Source organism: Theileria parva, chromosome 1, assembly GCF_000165365.1.
Source record: "Theileria parva strain Muguga chromosome 1, complete sequence, whole genome shotgun sequence".
Classification (NCBI taxonomy): domain Eukaryota; phylum Apicomplexa; class Aconoidasida; order Piroplasmida; family Theileriidae; genus Theileria; species Theileria parva.
The window spans coordinates 214,516-227,303 of NC_007344.1; the positions used below are offsets into that span (position 1 = coordinate 214,516).

Below are 12,788 nucleotides of genomic sequence, written 5' to 3' on the forward strand. Positions count from 1 at the left end.
ATTTTTATGTGCTGTATAACATTTTGTGCAATAAATTATGATTTCTTGGTGCAAAAGTATATTATGAGAGCTATAGCAACTATAGCTGCAATTCCTAAAACGACTGAAACGATTATAACCTGAAATTTTATATTAATTGAAAACACAAATATGTAACAAAGTATGTGATAATAAAATACTATGTTCCTTGGTCTTGCATAAACTTTAGAGGCGTTTTTTGAGGCTTCAAATGCCTAAATATGAGTTGTAGAAGTTTGTTTAAAGGATTATAATATATATTCATACTTCAATTGCTTTCCCCTTAAGAACCTCAGAGGTATCCCTCAGTAATTCAACGTTTGCGGTACTTTCTAAAACATGAAACATACTCTCCTTTATGTGATTCTTGGCGTGTTCAGCTTTTACCTTGATCTAAATTTAAATTAACTATTAAATCCAATTTATAATTATTAATTTGATAATTTAGTGTTTAACTAATAATTTTGAATATTGTCGTTACCAAGGTGACGTGATCTTTTTCAACAACTGAGTCGTATTTATAGAAAATATCTTTTAGTTTTTCTTGTAACGTAGATTGCAAACCTAGTACAGGTGAGTCATTTTCATAACCACTTGATAATACTAGCTTAATTAAATCCTATACAAAATTTTTATCATTATTCATACAATACTGTAATATTTTATACAATAACATTTTATATGTACAGTATTGTAATAATTATATAATATATAAGGTAAAGTAATTTTAAAATACGTTTAATATGGCGTTGGCGAAACGTCTTGGATAATTTTCTCCCAAAGTTAACAAATAAGCTCCCATTGTATCATTATCGTATGAGAGGAAATACAAAGTTGCTCCCTCGAGTACTATATCGGAAACATCTGAATCATTTATTTAGTCAAAACTTAGTTAATTTGACTATGTGAATTAGTTTATACCTGTCTTGCCCTTTCTAAGTGACTCAAATATTCTGTCTTTTGCTTCAGTAATCTAAAAATTAATCATAAAACTGAACTTAAACTAGTTAAGTAATTAAGTTATGATTTGTTACAATCTTTTCGTATATTATAGGGATCCTGATAGGGTAGGAAACCACTTCTCTGGCCTGCTCTATATTGACAAAGGCCATATAAATTAAGTTGTCGTACTGGACATCCATTATGAATATTTAAATTAAACATAAAACTTTAGGGGTAAAATGTTGAGTACTAATGTTAAATTCATAAAATTATAGCTAATTTTATTAAATACATAAAAAATTATTTCCTTAAAGGAATTTTCTACGAGAATTACTAGATCAATCCGGGATGGTAATATGGTCATGGATTTGTCAAACTAGGTTAAGTATTGTTATAATAATGATAATTAAACAAGTAATTTGAGGAAAATTTTGGAAATTGAAGGATTTAAGGTGTTGTTGTTAGATAGCCAGTAAATTTTCCTTTAAAAAGTAATTTACAGTGTTTTTTAATATTTTAAGGTGTAAACATTTGTCGTTTTTAATTTAATAAGCAGGAATCAGTTTGTAGCAAGTTTTTGTTCAAATTTAAGGACTCAGAGGTGTGCGGCTTTACACATGAGAAAAAATCAACGAAAAACTGAACTCGTTGCATATAGTTCTCGTATTTGGGCTCAATTTTAAAAATTTTAACTAAAAATTGATTGTATTCAATGAGATTTTCCAGTTTACTATGAAATTCGTTAGTCATTTCCTTAGTGATCTCTGAATGTGTAAGTGATGCTTCGAGATTCCTGGTCTTCTTACCTAAAATTAATAAAAGGTCGTTCCATTCATGTTCTTCTCCAAATATTTGTTGAGTTGTAAAGGTTAAATTTTTTAAATTGGAAAGAGAATGAGAGTTTGGGTCTTTAAGTCTAGTTATATACTCCAAAGTAAGAATCATAACACATAAACAAATTGATTCTAGCTTTTTATACTTGTTCAGAGCCTCGTTAAAGTCATTAGTCTCACACAACTTATCCCCTTGATCCCTAACGTTAAGAACGGATTTTTCACATAGACTATCACTGATCAAGTTAGATGTTGATATTTCTTTGGATGAGAATGGTGAAATGGAAGGCCTATCTGTTAGAAATTGAATTTCATAATTCAAAGATTCAATAAGTGATGGGAAGTGAAACTTATAAGCACTTGAAAATATAGTGAAAAGTGTGTGTATTTGAGAAGTCTTAAGGCTTCTTATTAAGTCACCGGATTCCAAATGAATAAGACTATTCTGGAAAAAATTGTTAGAATAACTCTGTCTCGAGTTAATTAAGTATAATATTTTTATAAGTTTTTCAGGTTTGAGTCCTGCCAAACATGACTCTAGTCTATAAATTGAAGTGTTAATTAAGTCCAACTTAAAAGGGTTTGATATTCTCCTTTCAGTATTACCTATCTGTAAATCTGTTTCAAGTGTCTTGAGTTGTCCTTTACTTATCTCAACCTCAGCATCATTTGAAGAATAGTTTACATTTTTGAACAGACTACTTTGCCTAAAATTATATTATAAAATGGATAAATGTATTTTTAATATTACTTTTTGTGAGTATATCTGGAAATTTGATCGTAAATAAGCAGTAAATTTGCTATTTGGAATGGTTTGTGACCATATAGCGACTCAGGTTGTTTTGTTATTAGTGAGTGAAGAACATTCTCAAAAAGCTTAAGCCAACTTGAAAATGGTATTAATCTGCATTCTCTGGAAAGAGCAATTATCATATAATACCGTTCATTATCAGTTAAAGTCTTGTTTTCCTCAGATTGAAAAAGGTACTTCAGAAGAGTTCTTTGACCCTTGGAAATGATTCCGTTGGTCTTTAAATTAGTTTTGACTACAGGTTCCAGTTTGTCATTGTGAGAATAAGAGTGAGAACTGTTTTCAACTTGATAATAGCAAATTTTCCCTAGGGGTTTCTTAATCCTCGTTAAAAGGTCTAGAATTAATATTAAGTCGTGGTTTGAGAGGAAGGAACACTTTGATACTAAATCTTCTACCATAAACTCAGTAATTTTCTGGTAGTCAATTGGGTCTTCAATCAGCTAAAATTTGATTATCAAGTGTGTAAAGTACCTTCTTTTCATTAAATTCCTTGTTTATAAGATTATTCGAATTATTACCATTAATAATATTTGGGTATAGAATTTGGTTGTGTAGTTTACAGCGGAATCTAACTCTTCTAGCAAAGGATTTGATCCGAAGTAAGATATTAAGTCTTTTATTACAGTAAAAATTTGCGATAGATGAAATTTGACCAGTTACAGTTGACACATTACTGCTCATGTGTATCAAATTTTAATGATTCCAGCTTCATTCTCCATTAAATTAAATAAAATTAGAAATAATGGTAATTTTAGCATTTATAGTAAACGTTTTATAGAAGAAAATGTTGTATAAAATTTTATATTATACTCTTTGTATAGCGTATAGGGAGTTGTTTCCTGTATATATAACTAAGTTTTTTTATATTTAATATGAGTTATTTTGTATTAAAATGTTTTATTATTATAATAACATAATTTAAACTTGTTTTTAATAGCTTTTAAAATGATTTAATATAAATTGTTTATTATCGCAACTTAAAACTTTATAATTCCTGCTGATTTTGCCATTTAATAGAAATTTTGTACACGTAAAGTAAAAAATAAGTTTTTTTAATTTGATAAAAGATGCCTAGAGCTGAGGTTGGAACCCACAAATGGCTTGCAAACAAGATGAAGTCCAAGGGACTTCAAAAACTGAAGTGGTATTGCCAAATGTGCGAAAAGCAATGCAGAGATGAGAACGGATTCAAGGTAACAAATTCCTTTAATTCTTAATAGCCTTTCATTTCACCCTTAATATTAATTTTTAGTGCCATCGCCTTTCCGAAGGCCATCAAAGGATGATGCAGGTTTTTTGCCAAAATTCAGGCCGTTTTATGGATGGATTCTCTCGTACTTTTGAAAATGAATTCATGAAACTGATGAGAACAAGGTATTTTTTAAAATTTTAGCCTTGTTTACCAAATAGTCTAACATTGATATAGATACTGTAAGACAAAGATACTGGCAAACAGTGTATATCAAGAGCTAATTAGCGATAAACAGCATGTTCATATGAATGCTACTATTTGGGTAACTCTATCTGAGTTTGTTCTCTACCTTGGCAGGAGTGGCAAGTGTAAGGTTGAGCACACACCCAAGGGTTGGTACATAGAGTACATTGACCAGGAGAAACTTAAAAGAGAAGAAGACGAACGTGCTAAAATGAAGCGAGAGATAACTCTTGAACAAATGCACCAGAGACTTATCCAAAAGCTGGTTGAAGAGGCTAAGGAAAGTGGTGCCTTTGAGCACGAGGAAGAGTACACGCCTTTAATGAAAGACCCTGATCAAAAGATTGTAATTAACACAAACCTCACCACCACAAACAGTGAAGAATCCAACAAAGGACTCAATGTTTTCAAGCAATTTTATCGCAAAAGTATTACTATAATAATGCTATATACTACTAGTACCACTGTTATAGTGATATTAATAATTGATTAGATAAATCTACTATCGGGAAACAAGAGCCTGAAACTCCTAAAACTGAAGGTTCTAAAAGAAAATCAGCATTAGAATCAATAATGGAGTCTAATAAAAAGTTAAAATCTCACCATGATAAAGGGCTAACTGATAAGAATGGAACTGCCCAAGAAACTTGGTTATGTAATGACATATTAGTCAAAATTATTTTAAAAACTCATGAAATGTACAAGCAAAAGTTCAAAGTGATCAAAGTTTCAAAGTAACACACTACACATCACTTTTCTACATAATTTACATGTATGCTAATGTATTTTTAGTAATACGGCAACCTTGGATACTGGGAATGGAACTCTTCAAATCCAAGACAAATACTTGGAAACGGTGTTACCGGTACCTTCACATATCATATAGTTGTGTGGTATTAATTTAATATTTTAGAGCGTGAATGGGAGAGTAAAACTGTTGAATGGAAGGAATCGAGGCCTTATTGGGACTCTGGTATCAACTGACCCTGACAATTTAAAGGCAAAAGTATCAGTTCAAGGTAGTTTAGTTCACTGTACAAAATTGAATTAGGGAATTTGATGGAAGTAACTTACGACGATATTAGTCAATATGTAAAATAACCTTAATATTTTTAATTTTGTTATTATACATTGGTCGCTGATTTAGGTATTCTCATAGACTTCAGTAGGTCAATTCGCCTATAAAATTTATTCCTGGTAAAAGTTACCCCTGAAGATTCTCGTTATATTCGTTTATCCAGTCCCTAAGTGTTGTAAATTGTGTCGACTCACCTCCTGTGTCTGTAGTAGTTAAACTGACCGATCTTGTTAAAGTATCTCAGGTCCTGTTGTAATTAATTTACACCAATATACAAATACTGATACTAATCTTGTGAGGTACCTTTCTGAAAAGAAATCTTGAATGGGAAGTGAGATATGGGAACCACTTGGTAACAGTTTTAGAGTCAACTCTTTTATCATAAACTGCATTCCTTAGCTCAGAACTCATGCTTTTGGGTACCTAAAGAATTAAAGTTGATACTTACAATTATAAAGTATAATAATGGCACCTTTCCAAGTATAAAAATCTTCTGATAGTATTCGTTCATGGGCATTTCACGTATCTTGTACACCAAGGTATTTCTCCAAGTACACATTATCCCAAAATTCCCTAATAAAGATAAACAGTGTTAAATATATATAAAAAATCAAATGGAAGGGTATATCTTATGAAGAAGGTACCCAGAGCATGGTGTTTAAGTTGTTTAATGGGACGTCCGTAATTAATAATTATGTTGTCGATGTATAATCTGCTGGGATCGCCTCCGAATTCTTCATATATCTTCTTTTGAGACTCACTCAGCTAATAAATATATGTGACCAGTGTGGAATGAGGATGAAAATGGATAATAAGTCACTGAGTTGAGAATGCGATTGGTTTTAATGTTGGGGAAACCGTTTAGCCAGTCAAGAGCATCTTGAAGGTGCAAGTTTGTAAGCTAATACAGAATATTTCAGCCATTATAAAACCAGTTTAGAGTATAACTTTAGTCTTTTAAGACTTATTGGTAAGTCCTGGACCTTAAACTCCCACACATTGCCTGAATCCCTTGACTTTATCTGAAAACATTTAAAATAGGTAAGAAATACTGGAAGCTCTTCGTTGTCGTAGTTCTTGGGAGTAATAAACTTCCGACGGTAACGGTTCTTATTTAACTTGTAAATTAACTTCTTTCGCCACCTAACATATATTACACAGTTGATCACGGTGATATATAATTTTGGTAGAAAAGGTATTAACAAACTCCCAGAGTCCTTTTTTTCTATAATAAGGGTTTTTTATTCCGCAGGTCTTGTTGGATAAACCTAAAGTTAAAATAATGTAAAAAGTTAGTTACCAGAAAAAAATAAACGAGGGAAGCTGAGATTCTTCCCTGTTGTACAAACGAAATTTGAAAAATATGAAAAAATATTCATAATACAAATACTACAATAATTAAGTGAAAATTGTTTCGAACATTTAATAGAGAATGACCAAAATAAACAAACTTAAACCAAATCAATACAAGTTAAAAGGATAAATTAAACTAAAATAATGAGAAAATAAAATAAAAGATCAGATTAGGAAAATGTGTAGATTAGTAAAAGTGGAAATAGGTTTGGAAGGTCAAGTGGGAATGAAAGGGGATAAGATGTTTAGGAACATTCTCTTTTCGCGAGTGTTGCTGAAGCTTACCGGGATACAGTTTCCATTTTCAAGTAAGTGGAAAGCCACAGTTGTATTATAGTTCATGGAGTTCCCAGTGGTCTGGATTCTGCTCAGCTCATCCTTAGTGTGTAGAATCTTCTTCACTGATGCAAAGTCAATCTCTCTTACCTATAATACATTATTCAGCAAATTATATATCTTAGTATTACTATATAACCAGTGTTATTATATAACTTCGTGCTAGTAAACTATGTATTTATTGTGTATATGTATAAAGAGTTACTTGTTTATCACAGGCGATCCTTACAAGGCTAGTTTCACAATTTACATGTAAAGTACAGGATAACTTTGTCCCGTCCTATATAACACATTTTATAAATATGAGTAAATAAGTAAGAAAATGTGTAGGAAAATGTGTAGATGGAGGTTAATGAAAAGGGGGTGGAAGAACCCGAAAATAATGGTACCTCAAGTAATACGATGACATCAAGGTAGTCTTGCAGTTTTTCCTTAAAATTTTGTTCTAAAAATAAATGACTTGGAATTAGAATGGGAAATGTGTAGAATGTGTAGAATGACAGGGAAATCGTAAAGTCAAAGAATACACTAACTAGACTAAGCACTAGGGTGAATGTATTACCTTCGAGATCCTCGTCAAATGTTTCCTGTTTAGTGGAATTTCCATGTGCGCAACAGGAGTTGAAGAGTCCGAAAAAATTATTGAAGGACGTTTTAACTGACATTGTGCAAACGTTAATTCGTTCTTTAAAATAAACGTGAACTTGTGATTTTAATGTTTACTTATTGTAGATTGTTTTACGTAAATTTATAAATCCAGGTCAAACTTGAAATTTGGAATTTCATACACACCTCTGTCTATGAAAATGGGCTTTTTCCGTCAATTCCAATCAAGTAATAATGAAAAAAATAAAAATATACCATGAAAAAAAATTAAGGAAGCAAAAAATTAATTATTCGTAAATTGATAGTTCTACAAGAACATCGGCATTTGACATTATGCCCCTATGGGCCTGAAATCCCTACATGAGAATTATTTTATTCAAGTTGATATTTATGTAAGAAATTCTTACATGTGTTAGTATTTCAAAGTTAAAGAACAAATTTTTGGCTTCCTGTGAACTTCCGGCGTAAAGAGTTGATACCGCCAAGTTGTTGAGCAAAACCGACTCCTGAGGGCTGAGTGACTTTTTATCCAGGGAAAGAACTGATTTAAACTCCTCAGAAGCTCCCTTATAGTCTTTACTAAACATCTTCAGAAACCCTGTGTAAGGTAGTTTCCTTTCGTCAGCCTTTCCCAGAATCGCCTTCAGGTATCGCTCAGATTCCTCAGTATAACCCAGCTAAATTCCGTTGAATTTCCTTATAAACCTTACCTTTCTATAAATAAGTGATAATATCATGTTGGTTGAAACATCTTCCTTATCGTACTTCAAATTTACCTCCTTCAGTAACTTTATCGCCTCCTAAACATGTTTATTATATATTATTATATACTATGTGTTATATGGTTATGGTAGTATGGGTAATGATATATTTTACCTGTGGTCTTAGTAGAGTGATAAGTACGTCTGATAAAAGTAATACTGTTTTCATAATCCTCTTAACAATTACTTCACGTTCTTTAGATGATTCACTTTCATCTCGCTTCTCGTATGATCTTTGAGAATTCAAATCATCACTGAGTTTATGGAATAAGTTGCACATTCTGGTGAGTGATTGGAAACTAGAACCTTTCATATGAGGATAATAGGCATGTATTAAAAATGTACTAAACGGGCATACTGAATCTCTAAACACATTATTATACTATATATGGTATAATATATGTGTAGAGGGTAGTACTAGTATAGAAGTTACTTGGTGTATGAAAATTGAGATTTCAGTTTATCTGTAAAAATCGACTGAATTAAATCAAAGTCAGAGTCAACTTCATTAAAATTCTATAACAATATAATGTTATAACAAGTGTAAAAAATTACATATAATAAATGTGTGTAAAAGAAGAAAATTACTTTGAGGTGTAGGTTGTAGTAAATTCTTATGGTCAAAATTGCGATTAGTTTGTTTGGATCATCGTTGAATTGCTAAAAATAGAAATAAATAAACTTTTTAAAAACAAACGTAGAAATTTTCTCTCAATAAATTAACTATTTCTTTGTAGTTGTTCTCGGAAGAGAGTTTGTTTAACTCGGAAACGACGTCTACATCCTTAAAATCCGAATCCATCGTAAACTATGGTTAATCTGGATCAGGGTAATAAATTCATTAATTGGGTACCTAGAATTAATGAAATAGATTGAATGTGTAGGAAAAACTAAGGTCTTAAGTTCCATCATGGGGTTTAACATTCCTTGCCATTCTTAATAAGCGATTCTTAATTGCTGTTGAGTCAAGTTAATCGGATTTTATGAATTCACTTTTTTAAAATCTCTACTGATGCCAACTTCCAGTTTTTATTATTTTAATTAACCTGTTTTCATTTAAATACACCTATAATCAAATTTTCTGAATCTTCCACTTTTAATCACTTTTAGAATCTTATTTCCTCTTTTGCTTGTGGCAGATAATTTTGACTTTTCCTAATTTTCACGTTTATTCACAAATCTCCCCAAATTACCCCTTTATTATGATGCAATTATCAATTTTCTCTCTATGTTCACGCAAAAAATAAATAAATATCTCTAATTTCATAAAATGCCTCCAAGAAAGGGAAGAACTTCTGTCAAAAAAGGTATTTTTAATTATTCAGAGCACCATTTTATACCAAGTTATATTCCCCTTAGATTCCTAATTATACACCTTAATATAATGTTAATTTATTAAATTTATATTAATTTATGCTCAGTTTTAAAAGTCGAGAACCCGGATGAATTGAAGTCCGATGATTTGGAGGAGATGGAGCTTGATCCTTTGACTCAGGATATGAGTTCCCTAAAGTCTTCTGATCTCACCCATGAGAACCTTAACACTGACTCTACTTCTGATAACCTAGAACTCAACAACTCGGTTGACGTTCAATTATCTGCAAACACAGAGCTCGAAAATACTAATAACACTATGGATACTACTGTTGATACTACTCATTCTGTTGACAATATCCATTCAGTTGACAATATTCATTCAGTTGACAACATTGAGCTAGTTGACAATTTTCACCTAGTTGACACTGCAAATGCCGGTGGTACAGTGGTCACAGTTGGTAATGTGGATATGGATGTTGATATGGAAGGGTATGTTCAAGATTTATCCATGTGTGACATTCCCCCACCGCCAGACTCTGATGGCTACGGGCTGGAGGATCAGATGTCAAGTGAGGAAATTTCAGAGTATATTTCTGAGATAATGGAGTCTCTGATGGATTTATCGAAGCAACTTGAGGACCAGGACGATGAGGAAGAGGAGGGCGCAATAAAGGAGGACGAAGTGCCTTTTGAGCGGGTACCAGAGGAGGTAAACGGTGGAAACGTTCTCCTATTTTTGAATTTACCGCCTGAATTTGACCCGAAGAGGCTGAGTGAGGTGTTTACGAAATATCCATCACTTGTTTCAAACGTTTCATTCCTGGACAAAACAAGGCTGAAGGTTTTTTTCACGTCATATAAAGGAGCTCAGGAAACGAAGATGAAACTTGACTCTGTAAAATTGTATAATCGCAGACTTCAAGTCATTTACGCCCCTGACAAATACACACTAAACGCTCCCAAATATTTAAATATTCCTCTAAACCTCAGTAATCGCCATCCGGTTGTTAATCACCACCACAACTTCGTGAATCAGCATAGTCACACTAGCCATCCAAATCATTTCAGGGGATTTGGCAATAACGCTAATATTCCACCGCCACCATCCGCTCCTTACACAGGTCCTCCTCAAGAACGCTTTAAAATCTCGTTTAACAGGTATAAGCTAGTGAACACGACCATGTCCCAGATCTTGACTCAGATTTACACTGAGGCAAACTTTGAGCCGGGAAGTCGCAGTCTCCAGTGGGACGACTCCTCACCCTTCTACCAGAACCAGCTGAAATATGACAGGTTATTTGAAAAGTTCGGTATAACTACTAGGTATGTCATGATTGGAAGATTGAACTACTCAGTATTTGAAAACTCCAGTACTGTCCACGATTTCCTCTCGTCCTTCACAAACTCATCGTACACTTATGAAATTGTCAATTTGCCCTCTAGTTATCCTTCAAGTCCTTCCGTGACAGCTGAAACTACCTCACTCAACAGTGTTAATGTTGATAGTTTTAATGGTTCAGACGGTGAGAAATGGTTATATGTAATATTTGATAAGAACAGAGACGGATTGAACTTTTACAATAAGGTATATAGCTACGTTTCAGCCTCAAGTTCAGAAGATTCAAGTGAAGTGAAACATAAGTATTTGGTGAGATATGCATGTCCACTGTCTCCTCAAGATAGTTTGTGGATAGGCAACGTGTGTGAGTTTTGCGGCTATTTCAGAACTGAAGATGAGGTCTACTCGTTCTTTAACAATTTAGGCCAACTTAAGCATTTCAAACTCGTCTACGAGTCAAACTGTATATTCCTAACCTTTCATAGTAAACAAACCTCGATAAAGGTGTATAACCTCTTAAACGCACTGTCTCCAAGGATGGTTATCAGGCTTCTAACTGCAAACAACGCTAATGGAAGTTCAAATAGATCAAGCCTAGTTGACAGGTTTTGTAGCTTGACAATGGATGTTGACGAGTCAATGGGACTTATGAAGGAGGATTTGGTGACTGTTGACTTTACAGTAAGTAAGAGTGAGAACAGTTTTGCTTTGGGTCAGAAGCTCTTGAACGCCATAAAGAGGAGAACAGACTCACAGGAACTCATTGAAAAACTCCTGAACACAAGCGATGCTTCAAACATCCTGTCTGACAACTCAATGTCAAATCGTAGAAGTCATGGCGGCTATCCCAGCTATAATAGTTACGGGCCCAGGAGAAGGGAGCCACGGCCAAGATATGACAGGAGACCCTATAGAGATGACTATTCCAGAGAGCCATACCGTGACAGGGACAGAAGTAATCGCGAACACAACAAGTATAGACAGAGATATCCGATTTCAAAGGAACCAAGAGTTGACCGTTTCGGAAGAACAATTAGGCCCTACGATAAGTCGAGACGTGATGAACCTTGGAAATATAATCAACACCAAGCTGATTCTGATAGTTTCCAGGACAAGTTGGATCATGAAGTTAGAAAAAGAAGCCAAGAAAGAGGAATGGATACCAATTACCCAGAACCGCCTAAAACCGCCCACCCTAGTGAACGATATTTATCAGAACAACCGCTCATGGATCAGGTTGAGATGGAGATTGATCACTCAGATACTGCTTCAAGCTCTTCTGGTAAGGCTGAGAGACCTGGTAGAAGATTAGAATACTGCCAACTACTCAAAAGAGGCAAGTTCATTTGCAAAGTTGGTTGTGAATTTATTCGCGGTGACAAGGCTCACAGGTTACCTGAGCTTCTCGACGTTAATCAGAGGGCTAACCCTGAGCGTTTGAAGAATTACTTGACTAAAACACCCGAACTCTCACTTTGGCAGTTATCTGCTGATGGTAAGGAAGATAATCAGAAGTATGACAATCTTTGCGAATACCTGATTTCCAAAAACAGGGTCGCACTTGTTCAGCAAGGCCCCTATGAAATCTACATCGTACCTCCCCAAGAACAATACATTCAAATGCTAAACACTCCAGATACGCAATTCATGTACGCTTATGTCCTCTCTAAGTCCTAATTTGCCTCTTCATACTACTCATACGTTTATACATTTTGTATAGTAGTATGTGTACAATAGTGTATTTTCTACCCTAATAGTATTGTATAGAATTTGTGTAATATGTAGGATCTTAGTGATTAACCGTGTTTGGAGCGTGTTTTGATGTTAAATATGGTTAGATTTTTGATTTATACCTTGTACACACTTCTTAAATTAATGTTAGGGATTAGAACCCCCATAAATTGTAAAACCACATGATAACAGCGTAATCTTGTGTAAAATAAATATGCATGTACT

General features: G+C 33.6%; 7 protein-coding genes across 7 annotated transcripts; 2 read left to right on the forward strand and 5 right to left on the reverse strand.

Moving 5' to 3' along the window:
• Positions 1-21: 21 nt before the first annotated feature.
• On the reverse strand, positions 22-1,038 carry TpMuguga_01g00105 (putative integral membrane protein). The gene is made up of 6 exons (XM_760539.2): positions 940-1,038; positions 755-882; positions 500-637; positions 286-411; positions 180-233; positions 22-119 (listed from the first exon to the last, which is right to left on the reverse strand). Exons 2-6 carry the CDS (start codon positions 818-820, stop codon positions 36-38), a joined length of 468 nt encoding a protein of 155 aa, XP_765632.2. The 5' UTR covers positions 821-882; positions 940-1,038; the 3' UTR covers positions 22-35.
• Positions 1,039-1,383: 345 nt separating this feature from the next.
• Positions 1,384-3,393, reverse strand: TpMuguga_01g00106 (uncharacterized protein). Its single transcript, XM_760540.2, has 3 exons — positions 3,079-3,393; positions 2,545-3,047; positions 1,384-2,500 (listed from the first exon to the last, which is right to left on the reverse strand). Exons 1-3 carry the CDS (start codon positions 3,286-3,288, stop codon positions 1,501-1,503), a joined length of 1,713 nt encoding a protein of 570 aa, XP_765633.1. The 5' UTR covers positions 3,289-3,393; the 3' UTR covers positions 1,384-1,500.
• Positions 3,394-3,473: 80 nt separating this feature from the next.
• Kin (Domain of Kin17 curved DNA-binding family protein) lies at positions 3,474-5,163 on the forward strand. The gene is made up of 7 exons (XM_760541.2): positions 3,474-3,800; positions 3,860-3,981; positions 4,034-4,470; positions 4,536-4,776; positions 4,835-4,907; positions 4,956-5,061; positions 5,094-5,163. The coding sequence occupies exons 1-7, from the start codon at positions 3,675-3,677 to the stop codon at positions 5,141-5,143; spliced, it is 1,155 nt and encodes a 384-aa protein (XP_765634.2). The 5' UTR covers positions 3,474-3,674; the 3' UTR covers positions 5,144-5,163.
• Positions 4,933-6,654, reverse strand: TpMuguga_01g02240 (Ribosomal protein L22p/L17e family protein). Its single transcript, XM_061305202.1, has 11 exons — positions 6,421-6,654; positions 6,328-6,388; positions 6,173-6,263; positions 6,053-6,142; positions 5,941-6,021; positions 5,765-5,885; positions 5,593-5,693; positions 5,424-5,543; positions 5,315-5,367; positions 5,251-5,286; positions 4,933-5,221 (listed from the first exon to the last, which is right to left on the reverse strand). Exons 1-11 carry the CDS (start codon positions 6,497-6,499, stop codon positions 5,167-5,169), a joined length of 888 nt encoding a protein of 295 aa, XP_061161931.1. The 5' UTR covers positions 6,500-6,654; the 3' UTR covers positions 4,933-5,166.
• Positions 6,655-7,699, reverse strand: TpMuguga_01g00108 (uncharacterized protein). The gene is made up of 4 exons (XM_760542.2): positions 7,372-7,699; positions 7,199-7,254; positions 7,015-7,089; positions 6,655-6,899 (listed from the first exon to the last, which is right to left on the reverse strand). Exons 1-4 carry the CDS (start codon positions 7,472-7,474, stop codon positions 6,690-6,692), a joined length of 444 nt encoding a protein of 147 aa, XP_765635.1. The 5' UTR covers positions 7,475-7,699; the 3' UTR covers positions 6,655-6,689.
• Positions 7,700-9,054, reverse strand: TpMuguga_01g00109 (uncharacterized protein). The gene is made up of 7 exons (XM_760543.2): positions 8,874-9,054; positions 8,732-8,836; positions 8,610-8,692; positions 8,292-8,541; positions 8,126-8,215; positions 7,823-8,092; positions 7,700-7,771 (listed from the first exon to the last, which is right to left on the reverse strand). The coding sequence occupies exons 1-7, from the start codon at positions 8,976-8,978 to the stop codon at positions 7,703-7,705; spliced, it is 972 nt and encodes a 323-aa protein (XP_765636.1). The 5' UTR covers positions 8,979-9,054; the 3' UTR covers positions 7,700-7,702.
• An 18-nt stretch (positions 9,055-9,072) lies between these two features.
• TpMuguga_01g00110 (SPOC domain protein) lies at positions 9,073-12,758 on the forward strand. Its single transcript, XM_760544.2, has 2 exons — positions 9,073-9,519; positions 9,598-12,758. Exons 1-2 carry the CDS (start codon positions 9,447-9,449, stop codon positions 12,507-12,509), a joined length of 2,985 nt encoding a protein of 994 aa, XP_765637.1. The 5' UTR covers positions 9,073-9,446; the 3' UTR covers positions 12,510-12,758.
• Positions 12,759-12,788: the final 30 nt, after the last annotated feature.